The sequence below is a fragment of the Apaloderma vittatum genome, unplaced genomic scaffold (genome assembly GCF_000703405.1).
Source record: "Apaloderma vittatum isolate BGI_N311 unplaced genomic scaffold, ASM70340v1 scaffold7248, whole genome shotgun sequence".
NCBI lineage: Eukaryota > Metazoa > Chordata > Aves > Trogoniformes > Trogonidae > Apaloderma > Apaloderma vittatum.
The window spans coordinates 35948-48398 of NW_009731156.1; the positions used below are offsets into that span (position 1 = coordinate 35948).

The 12451-nt window shown below is 41.1% G+C and overlaps 1 protein-coding gene across 1 annotated transcript in view; it reads left to right on the plus strand.

Annotated features, from left to right (window-relative positions):
- Window positions 1-1260: 1260 nt before the first annotated feature.
- ABCA4 (ATP-binding cassette, sub-family A (ABC1), member 4) overlaps window positions 1261-12451 on the plus strand; it is a gene marked incomplete at its 3' end in the record, with an annotated part of 31015 nt that continues 19824 nt past the window's right edge. The window contains exons 1-5 of the mRNA XM_009875085.1: window positions 1261-1326; window positions 3827-3920; window positions 4302-4443; window positions 6306-6445; window positions 9633-9760. Coding sequence (XP_009873387.1) covers window positions 1261-1326; window positions 3827-3920; window positions 4302-4443; window positions 6306-6445; window positions 9633-9760 — 570 coding nt within the window. The remainder of the gene's footprint in view (window positions 1327-3826; window positions 3921-4301; window positions 4444-6305; window positions 6446-9632; window positions 9761-12451) is intronic.

A 12451-nucleotide genomic window follows, 5' to 3' on the forward strand; every position in this document is an offset into this window, starting at 1 on the left:
TGAGGTCAAAATTGCTTTTCAGTTCATAACATGTGGACCTGTGATGATTTTCTGAAACAGTCAAATAATTATTACTGGTTTTTATCTAATTTAAACTAATGCTTTGTTGACATATTGGGCCAAAATACTCTGACGTGTCTTTCATATCTTGTCTCTTAAAATTAGACAAAATCTCTTCCACTTAATAGATTTTCCTGAAACAAAATTCTGGAAAAACGGCAAGAGAGACTCAATGAATCCTCTAATCCATGAGCCGTGTTACCCCTGTAAGTCTTAATAAAAGTTTGAGTGGTCTCCAGCAGTGGAGGCCTCGCAGCCCTCCCATGCAATCAGTTCTGCTACTTCAGCATTCTTATCGTTAGAAAGTGCTTTCCGATATCTAACTTCCATTTCCTTTTCCACACTCTCCCACTTACTAACCATTCATGAAGAAATCACTCTTCAATCATTTAGGTCCTATAAGGCTACTATAAAATAGGAAGTTGATACGGCTAGCAAATTCAAAAAGTTTATTCTTTAACAGTTCCCTATTTAGATTTATATGTCAAATTCTCTTTGCTTTTGAAGATAAAAATGGTGGTTAAAATGAGTCACGAACCTAGAAAACAGGATGTACAATTGTTAAAATTTTGTTGTATCTCTGCTAAAATATAGTGGGAGTTACTGAATTTAAAAGCATAAATATATGAGATCCTGTATTTTTTTAATAAAATAACAAAATGGATTTGCTTTTACAAAAATCCTTTCCAGACTGTGTTGATAAATATACACTTATAGTGTCTGAATGGAAAACTCAATTCTGTCTTTCTCATAATAACTAAACAGTTTTATATAAACTAATGCCCAGTTGCAAATCCAACTTTTCTTGGAAAAAATAGTTTGAAAGCACAGATATTATCTGATAAATGATACAACAATTAACTGCTTTTATTTGTTGCAAGTCCAAGTTAGTAGCTGGATTCAGTGCCAAGGACTTATTTTTCCAGTAGAAAGAGATGATGCTTCTTTCTGTTGCTTTTTGGCGCCAGTAAAAGTGTCACAGGAAACAGGCTCCAAACAAAGGAAACCCATGATTTTTCACATGTGATAGCGTATCAAGTGCAAAATTAAATGGTGCAGACGTTGAAAGGAACCAATCTCTACGATAACAATATAAGAGCAGAAAGCTGTTATTTTGCTCTGAGGTCTGTTTCAGCTGTCAGCTGAGAAATGGCAACGCATCTTTTGCCGCAGGTTAACCAGAACTGTTGATGCAGAAGAATGAACTTCTTCAGGCAAGTCAGACTTCTACTCTGGAAGAACTGGATCCTCCGGAAAAGACAAAAGGTGAAGTATTAGCCTTTGGGTTTCAGCTTTGGACCATCCACTCCACTGGATGAAGTGACTGGTGCATTTATCAGCATGTAGGAATAATGAATTCCTCAGAATCAAATGTGGTCTTGTTTGGCACAGTTTGCAAACCTCCTCTTTACAGAATGAACACAGAATACTTTCATTGGGATTTTCTTTACTCTTCTGTGATGATCATTCCTAGTTTGTAAACAACAAACAGCAAAGAAATATCTTCTCTGCTGTGAAGAGTAAACAATTTTATAACAGAGTCAGTAAAAATAATTTTCTAATATATAAACGTATCTGGGTTTTTTTGTCCACACAGAGAAGCAAGACAGCCAAACCAAAAATCCATAATGTCAAAAGTAGCTATAAAATGTGTTTAGGGAAAATCAGTTAACTATCATGCAGTGCCATAAATGGAGGTGTACCCAGTCTTCTACTCAGGTTCATCATTTAGTCTAATTCACAAGAGAAAAGACTTCATTACAGAGGTAATAGCTGATCCACAGCCACAGTTTAAGCCTGTCACATTTACAGGGTCTAATCACTGTGCTTGGTCCATTACATTTCTGTCTCAGTATTACATTTTCCTGTGCACATTGCTGGGATTTCTGCCTGTGGGATTTCTGCAGCCTTTGGGGCTTCTCTCTGATCCTGCAGTGAGTTCTGAGACACCTGTGTGTCCTCAGGAAAAGGATCGCAGGAAGGAATCACAGCTCTAACAGCACTTGCTCCGACCTTACCACACGACACATTGTGTAACAGCTCAAAAGAAAGCTTCCCTTGTGCTTTAGCTTTCAATCCCTTCCAAACGTGTTAACTCAGACAGAAAGGAATTACTGAATTCAAGTCTGAGGATTTTCTATTCCCTGAGAATGAAATAAGAATCGACATCTGAGCAATAACCCGTATTAACTCTGCAGCAAAGACAACAACCAAGGAGACTCCCCAGTTCTTACCCCTCTGTTACGGTGTGCAGTGCTTGTCTTGTCAAATGGATGGGTGTTAATCAGACCTTGTGGATGCCTGCTGAGAAGGGTCTGTAATACTGTATTCTGAGCTACAGGCACCACAACTGTCAAGAACAGCTGTACAATGACAAATTTCCTTCTCTAATAGCTGTGTAATCTGCTCTTTGCTGCTGGTGAGATTTTTGCTTGGCGTTAAAACGACAGGCATGCATAACTTCCTAGTTGGTGGATTTTTTTTGTTCTATTTTTAAAAAGAAAACATAAAGAGAAAAAGCGTGAAGTAAGAACTTACTGCCTGGTGTAACTCTTTTTACCCTTTTACTGTAAGCATAAGCTGTGCTTAACTAAAGCTATTAGACAGAGTTACAGTGGAAAAAACAGGACAGCTCCAAAATCCTGTACTTGATTACACTGTGGGTATCTTTTGTCCTGCATGGCTCCATTTGAAAAAACGAAAAAACCACAATTCACGTGACCCATTTTGTCTATGAGTCTGCTGCTGTACACATTATTGTAACATATTTGGTGCCTGGTCAGGCAGGCAGGAGCAAAGGAAAGGAAGCACAGAGCCCTTTCCTGTGCATGTGCTATGACCCCAGCTCTGGATAGAGTTTGTTCTAGCTCTTGCAGGGAGGAAAAAAGAAGTGCCACGTGGTCGGACACAAAAATAACCATAGCTGGTCCTCAGAGCCCAAAGCCTGTGTCACAGGATCAAAGGGCTGTAGCTGCAGACCTCTGCCAAAACACACAGGCAGTAAAACAAACTGAAACACAGGAGCGGAGGAAACAGACTGAAAACCAGGCAGGACGTTGTTCTGTGGTAAAGCAGTGCCCTTGATTTTCTGTCATGACTGGGAGCTGGTGACTGTCCTAAGCGTACTGAAAGATCTGGGCAATAAAGTGGCCTTTGATGGGGTCTTCTGTGTTGTTTAAAAAGGCGTTTGATCTTAACGTATGCGTATTTACCTGTATTAGAAAATTAATAATGTTGAAATGAAGGATGACAAAAAGCAAAAGTAAAGATCAAAGAATGCAAGCTTATGCTTAAGTCTTTGTATCTCTGGGTAAGCACAGTGCCCTGGCAGACTATGAATGAGGCCAGCATTGTGGAAGTGTGGGTTAATCACACACTATTCCTGCCTCTCATCTAATCTTTTTTTTCCTGTATTGTTACAGAGTCATCCACTTTGTATAAAAACCTGTTTAGACTTATATATGGTCTGTCTGGCAATTAGTACTACCTGCTGTCTCTTTTTACCTCAGTCAGGATGCTTAAATGTCACTTCTAAAGAGGTGGAGAAGCCACTGAGTTAATGGTGCTGCTTCACAGGGCTCCGATGAAATTTTGTACTTCTGGATGTCCTTTCCAACTGGTGAAACAGGCAAGGGACAACCATGGGCACATCCTGTGCTGGGCATTGCTACTGTGAGAAGGGCTCTTAGCTCTCTAGTCACTTGGTGGCTACACATGGTTCATCTGTAAAACTTATTTTGAACTGATTTTTCCCTTTTTCCTCCAGCTTCGTTTTCTGGTGGAGCTTCTATGGCCTCTGTCACTATTTCTTGCCCTTGTCTGGTTGAGGAAAGCTAATCCACCGTATCGCCAACATGAATGTAAGAACATTTAAGATGTTTTGATGGTCTGACTTGTGCTAGATAACGATTAGAAGTTCTCAGGCAGAAACACGGGAACCTGTTTGCTGGGCCTTTACTTTGATTGGTTTCGTTATTTATAGCCATATATTGTAAGAATTACCAATGAAGGGTAGAGCATCTTGCGAGATGCTTTTTGGTTCAACTTACGCAAGGTCTCCAGATTCTGTCAAGTTATAGAGTTTAGTTGAAAATAGCCATATTGCTTATATTGATGACTTTTTTTTTTCTTAGTAAAAGAGAAACCTATATGATTTCCATCAGGTTTCTTCTGTAGTGAGCCAACCCATCACGATATTGAGATTCACCTAATCATGTGTGTTTTGTGTTTCTGTACTCTAGGTCACTTCCCAAACAAGGCAATGCCATCTGCAGGAACGCTGCCATGGTTGCATGGCATCTTCTGTAACATGAACAACCCCTGTTTTCGCAGCCCAACCCATGGAGAGGGTCCAGGTGTTGTGTCCAACTACAACAACTCCATGTAAGCAGAGCTCTGTGTGTGAGACTGGGTTGCTGTAGTACAGGTCTGCTAGTAGCCTGCTCTTGGCATCTGTTGAGTGTTCTTGGGCATGAATGATGCAAGAAGAAAGGATGGAGTATCCTCAGCCTGCTTAGAAATGTCCCTCAGTGCACTAAGCGATATTTTAAAGACTTATTCTGTGGCGCAAATGAGAAGGGCAATGGTGAGCATTTAGGAAGACACTGGAGTGCATATACTGGAGGACAAAAATTTGCAGTTTGAGCACATCGGTTTAATTCCAACAATGGTCAGCAAATCTGCAACAAGCTCGTGATGGGCCTGGCCTTTCCAAGAAAGAGTTCAGTTTTACTAGTCTCTAAGGAACATGGGCTCACTTAAGGAAGTCCATCCTTCTTATTGCCTACTGCTTAGTGAGTATCTCGGGACAAATCTTTTTGATATAAGAATATGAAACCCTTAAGGTTTCTTTTCTAATCACTTGGGATATCCCTTCTGAACATGAGCTCTGATGAAGTAATAGCAGAGGAAAATCTGAGCTGCCACTTCTTAATATAGTGCCTGTTTTGGCTATATATGTGTGAGGCTTTAATCAGCATACTAACCTTCAGATTCTAAGCTTATTAACAAAACAGGAGAATGGGAGATTTCCAGACTGTTAGTGAGAAGGAGCTGTGGGAGTGCTTTATTGCAGTTTGTTATAGCTGAGTCATGAAAGACAGCAGAGCAGACAAATACCCTTAGAGTAAAAACCTGTTAGAATAGCTATAAAAAATGCTTCAAATCTCCCTTTGCAAATAGTCCACTTTGGAGTATCCAATGATTAAAATTCATGACCTAACAATGTCAAGGCCATTAAAGCTCCAGTCACATGAAAGTCCGTAGCTTGGAAATAACTTAGCATTCGACCTTTGTTCCTAGAGAACAGGATTTAAAATAGTCAGCTGGCCTCATTTTTTTTGGTGGGGTGCAATCACACCATAAAGGTTGCTTATTACAGAGCAAGCTGTCCCTTTGTGAGTCAGAGTAAATTCAGTGCATTACAGAGGAAGCAAATATATTGTATTTTCTGAAAGAATTTAGCCCTTCCTGTTTGCTTGCTTCCTGTAACATAAAATAAGTCACGAAGACTGAGATATACCATTCCATGTATGGAAAAACATGGCACCGTTAAAGAAATGTAGTGGCTTCCCTTGCTGCTAATAAGATTTTTCTTTTTTTTTTGTACTTGTTCATGAACACAGGATCTGATTGCAGCCTTGCTTGAACTGCATATTCCAACCCAGAAGCAGTAGGTGAACAGCTGCCTGTGACAGCTTCTCACTCCTGTTTTCCTGCCTCTCCTGGAATAAATGTTTTGAAGGGATCTAAACAGCATTGGAGGGCACTGAGCTGGGAGAGGGAGGAGGATTCTATGTCTGAGTGATTCCATGTCTCTTAGCTGGCTGAAAAGGGCTGCGTGTGCGCAGAGCGCCCCATCCAGCCACTGGAGCTGAGCTGGTACCAGACCCAGAGCAGATTTGCACCGTAGCTATGAGGTGAACACTACCTTGGGAAAGCCCTGTCTCTCCAGCAAGATCAGCATGGCTAACGAGGAAGGTGGGTGAGAGGCCAACTTTCTGCCACACCAGTAGCCCTCTTAAACCTCCTGTGGACTTTCAAATCCAGCTGAATCCCACACTACCTGAAACTACTCAGTTATCACCATAAAACTGAACTTGGCGTTTCAAGACTGGGGACAAAATCATTTATTTTTTCTTCATGTCTAACACAGAAAGACAACTTTGCCTTTTTGTGTGTGTGTGTGAAGTTTCTCAAGTGTCATTCATCTTAATTTATTGTTGGTTTGCTATTTCTTCCTTCAGCCTTGCAAGGGTATATAAAGATGCTCAAGAGCTCTTACTGGAAAGCCCCGAGATCCATGACCTTGGAAGAATCTGGGAAGAACTGATCATTATGACTCAGTTTATGGAAACAATGAGAACTAATCCTGAAAGAATTGCAGGTAATTGTTTTGTCTATATCCTTTAGACTGTAGAATTTTTCCTTGTGAGAGGTGACTAGTAGTTACTCTGCAAACTGACAACATTATAATGTATTTCACATGTGGCTGTTACTCTGTTTACTGCTAAAGAGGGTAAGTTAGAACTAATCCAGTGTTGTAACGAACACCTTCCGTTTGAGAGAAAGAAGAGAGGCAATTAGCTCCATTCTTCAACCATTTCCTTAAGTAACAGTAGATAAACCACAAAACCATTGGTATCTTACCACTCGAAGTAAAACACCTGGGTTAAGAGATTTCATTAATTGTTATTTCAGTAGAGGCAGAAGCAGTGGGAAAGTATGACTGGAAGGTGCAGAGGAATGGAAAGCTGGGAATATGCCTGAATATATACTAGTAGCATAACCCAGAGAAGAGCCAAGAGATGCTTCATTGCAAGTGTAAGCTTGGAACGGTGAAGAAGGAAACGCTTTTTTCTTGTTTTTATGATGTGTTTAGAGAGAGAAGGCATTGCATACTTCTTATAGACCGGATTACAATTTATATGACTCCATTAATTTTTACATCCCAGTCTCAAAATATAGTCCTGGGAATAAACAGGAGATGGACTAATAATAAACTTTTTATTTAATATTTCAGCTTGAAGTACAGAATTTGAAAAGATACTCCTAAAACTTAAAGGCACTAAAATGCCCTAGCTTTGGGAATTCATCTATCCCTTTCTCAAGTCCTTTGCCGCAAGAATAATATAATTATTAAAATCAAATAGTCAGTCTCCTTATATTTGTAATAAAATGTGTGTGAAGCCTCTAATACACATGCTCCACTGTCTTAACAGATGTTTCTAACTCAATGACCTGGATGAGGGAATAGAGTGGCACTGTCAGCAAGTTTGCCGATGTCACAAAACTGGGAGGAGTGGCTGACACACCAGAAGGCTGTGCTGCCATTCAGAGAGACCTGGACAGGCTGGAGAGTTGGGGGAAGAGAAATTTTATGAAATACAACAAGGGCAAGTGAAGAGACTTGCACCTGGGAAAGAAAAACCCCAAGTACCAGTTCAGATTGGGGACTGACCTGCTGGAGAGTAGCACAGGGGAAAGGGACCTGAGGGTTCTAGTGGACAGCAGGATGACCATGAGCCAGCAGTGTGCCCTCGTGGCCAAGAAGGCCAATGGCATCCTGGGGTGTATTAGAAGGGGAGTAGCTGGTAGGTCGAGAGAGGTTCTCCTCCCTCTCTACTCTGCTCTGGTGAGGCCACATCGGGAACCTTGTGTCCAGTTCTGTGCCCCTCAGCTCAAGAGAGACAGGGAACTGCTGGAGAGAGTCCAGCGCAGCCACAAAGATGCTAAAGGGAGTGGAACATCTCCCTTATGAGGAAAGACTGAAGGAGCTGCGTCTCTTTAGCTTGGAGAAGAGGAGACTGAGGAGTGATCTCATTAATGTTTATAAATATGTGAGGAGGACAGAGCCAGGCTCTTCTCAGTGATGTCCCATGACAGGACAAGGGACAACAGACGCAAACTGGAGCATGGGAAGTTCCACAAAAATGTTAGGAAATACTTTTTCACTGCAAGGGTGACAGAGCCCTGGCACAGGCTGACCAGGGAGACTGTGGAGTCTCCCTCTCTGGAGACATTCAAAACCTGCCTGGGCGTGTTCCTGTGTGACCTACTGTAGGTGATCCTGCTCTGGCAGGGGGGCTGGACTCGATGATCTTTTGAGGTCCCTTCCAACCCCTGACATTCTAGGATTCTGTGATTTTAAGTAACGATGAGGCAACCAAATTGCCTGTAACAATCTTACCAGAATACTGTTAGAGGTGCAGAACTGAGCAATGAAAAATTAACAAATATCAGAATTGAGATTGTTCCTTTTCCTGATTCCTTAAACCTCGTCTACATCTTGAGTCCTCCTTCCTTGTCCCATTTCCCTCTTGTACTGACACATCTGATGAGATGTGTTCCTGCAGTCTGCTTTTTCCTCCACAATGCCTGGGTGCCAGAGAGGATATCGCTGAGAATATGAGGGACAGGCCCCTGCTATTGTTTTCACTGTTTACAGCTTGAATAAATACATGGAGGAGCAATTGAAGAAGTTCTACTCAGCCCTTGCGGCCGTAGGACAGAATATGCTTATTTCAGATGGAATTTTGGAAGTTAGTTGTCAAACTCTGGTAAGACTCAACTCACAGAATGGAGATGCTCAGCAGCAAATTTGTGCATGTTTATGTGGAGATGTCTAAAGCTACATTTCTCATGTCAGTATGATATGTGCTGCACCTATCAGTTTCAATCGCCTGTTCTGAAGACTCAAGGAACTAGCGCTTTTCAAGCATTCTTTCCTGAACTGCTTGTTGATCCTATGTGAACTACCTTTAATAAAGGCTATAACATTGAATGGACAAGAGCAACATTCACTTGGACCATACAAAGTTAGAGTTCACTAACACAGGCAAGATAAAAAAGATTGGCGCTCTGACTTTTAAAAGCAGCAATATTTTGAATATTGTTTTATACAGTATTAGGGAAATTTGATGGCCTCTCATGTGTGTTTAATTTAAGTGTGTAGTCCCAGTGGTTTGCCTGTATATTTGCCAGTTTTTAGTTTAATAGTTGGTGATCTAGTTTAGTAAGACTGTTAAACTACAAACAATATATGATTCTCAAAGGAAAACGTGTTTTTTCCCAAAAAAGATTTTTAAGGGGCCATTTTTGCAAAACTATAGAGTAAGATTAACTAGCTAAGATTAATCAACAGAAAGTGATAAATTAGTGTAAGTGTAAAGGATTGACTAAAGTTATTCACACAAGGCCTAGAAGAAAGGATACTAACAACAGTAGCACATTTGAATCTGAATATTTAAAATGAAACATTACCTCAGACAAAAAGGCAGACTTTCAAATGCAGTCAGAGATCCTTTCAATACTTCCATTGCTGAAGTTCTAGTCTAAAACATATTTGAGAGATCAGATATGTAGAGTCATGACACCACATTTTCTGATTATCATCCTCCAACAAAGGTTTAAAACTATTTTGAATTTCAAAAATAGTTTTCAACCCCACTAGTCACCACTAAGTATATGAGCCAAAGTACATACTTTTTGCAGTTTAAGCCAGGGTATGAGCTGTTCTTTAACTTCCTTTGTTTGATATCTCACTGACCTCTGGCACTCCTTTCTTCATCCAGGAAGAGGAATACGAATTCTTGACATTTTGAAAGATGGGGAGACCCTCACTTCTTTCTTGTTGGAAGATGTCGGCCTCACAGATATGGTTGTTTTCCAGCTTATTAATGCTCAAGTGCGCCCCGAACAGGTGGGTGGAGTGTAACAGTTGCCAAGCTGTTACCTGTGTGGAATGCAGTCTCTGGAGTTTTATGTGCAAAGTAGCCTCGGTGAGGGCCTTGTGCCTGGAATACCTGCTGCCTTATAAGCTGGTTGTACAACTTCTCCCTTTGTTTTTTTGTGAATTTAGGTGAGGAAGTGTTTCTTTCGTCTTTAAAAAACCACCTTGAATATGCACGAAATGTAGGTTCAATGCTGTCGTTGCTCCCAAATAATGAGCATCAAGAAACAATACTGCCAAGCAATGCATCCGTCCCCATTGTTAAAGACTGGCTCAAAAGCATAAGGCAGCTGTGCATCCTTTTGAGACAGCAGTTGTGATGAATAGGAGAGTACTGTTTGAGGTTATGAATTTGACATTTAAATTCTCTGCCCCAATGTCAGCAAAGCAATATGGTGGCGTTATGGCATTATCTCACATGAATAGATGGGAGTGGAGCAGCAGACTCACTTTCCTAAATTTTGATTGAATAATAGATCTGCTCAGAAAATTCAGAATGAAAACTGCAGGTCAGATCTTTCCTGTATCAGCTAAGCAGTGACTGTGTTTGACCAAGTCCGGCCTGTCTCTGCCTCTGCATGTGTTAGTGGCTGGAAGCTCTGTGAGGAATGCTGTATTAATGAATGAATGTTGCTGAATCAGAACTCTGAAACAATTTCTGCGCTGTGTTAGTGTGGGGGTGGAAGCAAGTGAGTAACTGAGGCTGAAAGGTACAATTCCTCTTTTTCACTGCCACATAAAACACAAATGCTTGGAACTGTGTGGCCAGAAAGAGGGAGAGCATTAATGAAGTTGCATGTGCTTTTGTGCACTGCAGCTTCCAGCTGGTGTGACTAGTAATCAGAGTATTTATCTGCTATATTCTTGATTAGCACCAGAGAAAGCCCTCCCCTCTCCTCACTTTGTCATGGAGAAGCACCACAAGACCATACCAAAGCCAGTGTCAATTGATACATCCTACTTATTTTCGTATCTCCATATCAGCTGAGAAGGTGAAAATTTGCTTCCTTGCTGGTATACACGCATACAGATGCCCTGTTGGGCTTCTCTTTCACTTTTAATTCCTAACCTCTTTTTTATCAGAGATCTGCAGTGCCAGGAGAACTGTTCTGCTGTGTTAGTGTCTATTAGCTTCCCAGTGGCATTCCTTCATCTGCTATTAAAACCTCTGCTTGCCAGTGTATGCAGAACTGGACTTTTCAACACTGTCACTGAAAGCATGGTTGAAACATGCTGGAACATGGTGTCTTTCTGTTCTATTTTTTGTATTGATGTAGAAAGAGATGTAGTTCTCTGTATGCTGGAAATAAAAGAAATCTGAACATCATTTAGAGAGAAAACTGGAGGAGACCTGGTGTTAAGTACCATTTTTGCTCTCCTCCGTAAAGTTTTCTTGTTAGCAGTAATCACAGGGATACAGGATATCTCACATGAGCTGATTTACATCTATGAGGAAAGAAAGTATTGTGAATGCTTCCTCCAACAGCAAAGGTTGCAGAAACACAAATCTATAATTTTCAAAAGGCCACAAGAGGATTATTTTCAATAGGAACTGAACACCTCCTATTGTAGACGAATCACTTAATTCCTATAGACCTTCTTGATAAGCAAGATGCTTGGGATGACTTATGGTTGATTGAGGTAGAAGTTACAGAGCCTGGGGTAGAACCTAGATCTGTGGTCGTCTTAAGCCTCAACTGTAATAGTTCATCTCTAGTTCATTAGGGGGTCAGTTAGCTCAGTTGAGTGTGGCACTAACAATGCCAGCCTCGCGGGTTCAATTCCTGTTCGGTCCCCACGTGTTGCCTGATCTAGTCGAGAGGTGGTGTCCCTGGTGACAGGGAGGCTGGATTAAAATGATCTCTGAGGTCCCTTCCAGCCTAGGCCATTCTACGATTCTGTGTTGCTCTACTCTCTGCTCGCACACTGCTGTACACCCCCTCATCCTGGCTCTGATGGCACAGAGCTGATCAACCTGAAAGCAACTTGTTTACCAGAGCCTTGCGGTTGCCAACAGCTGGCTGCAGATCTTGGTCTGAGCTGCCTAGGAGTGCAGGAAATAACACACAGAGCTGAAAGCTAAACCTGATCGAACAGCCAACTGAAAAAAAATAATTTGGACTTCATCTTGCTAGCTTTGGCCGAACAGTGACATGTTGATTGAAAAAAAAACAAAAAGTACTGAAGTTTTCCTCTGAGGCCTTGCTCTTTTGAGTCATTCTAAGATAAGGATAACAGACTGATGTTAAAGCACAATAAGTTCAGGAAAGATTGGCAACAGCCCACCCTACCGGAAAAATTGGAAGGGCGGAGGTTTGGTGTTTTTCTAATCCCATCTGTTCATGAACATTCTTGAAATGCAGCTACAGTTTGTAAATAACCTTTTTTTTTTTTTCTTTGTTTAATCCTTCTCAGTGATGTTAATGTCACAGTTTCCTCCTTTCACAAGTCAAAACAAGGTCCACAGGCTGCCTCTCTGTGCAGCTCCTTTTCAGTGCCTTTCACACTGGATGATGAGGACCATGCCAGACTCGGTGTTTATGGTTAAAGGACACTGTTCTTATCACACACATCCTCAAGACATAAGTGACTGAGCAAATCAGCAAATTCTTTCGCTGTCATAAAATTAGTTAAATCCATTTCAAATGTTCCAATATGAGG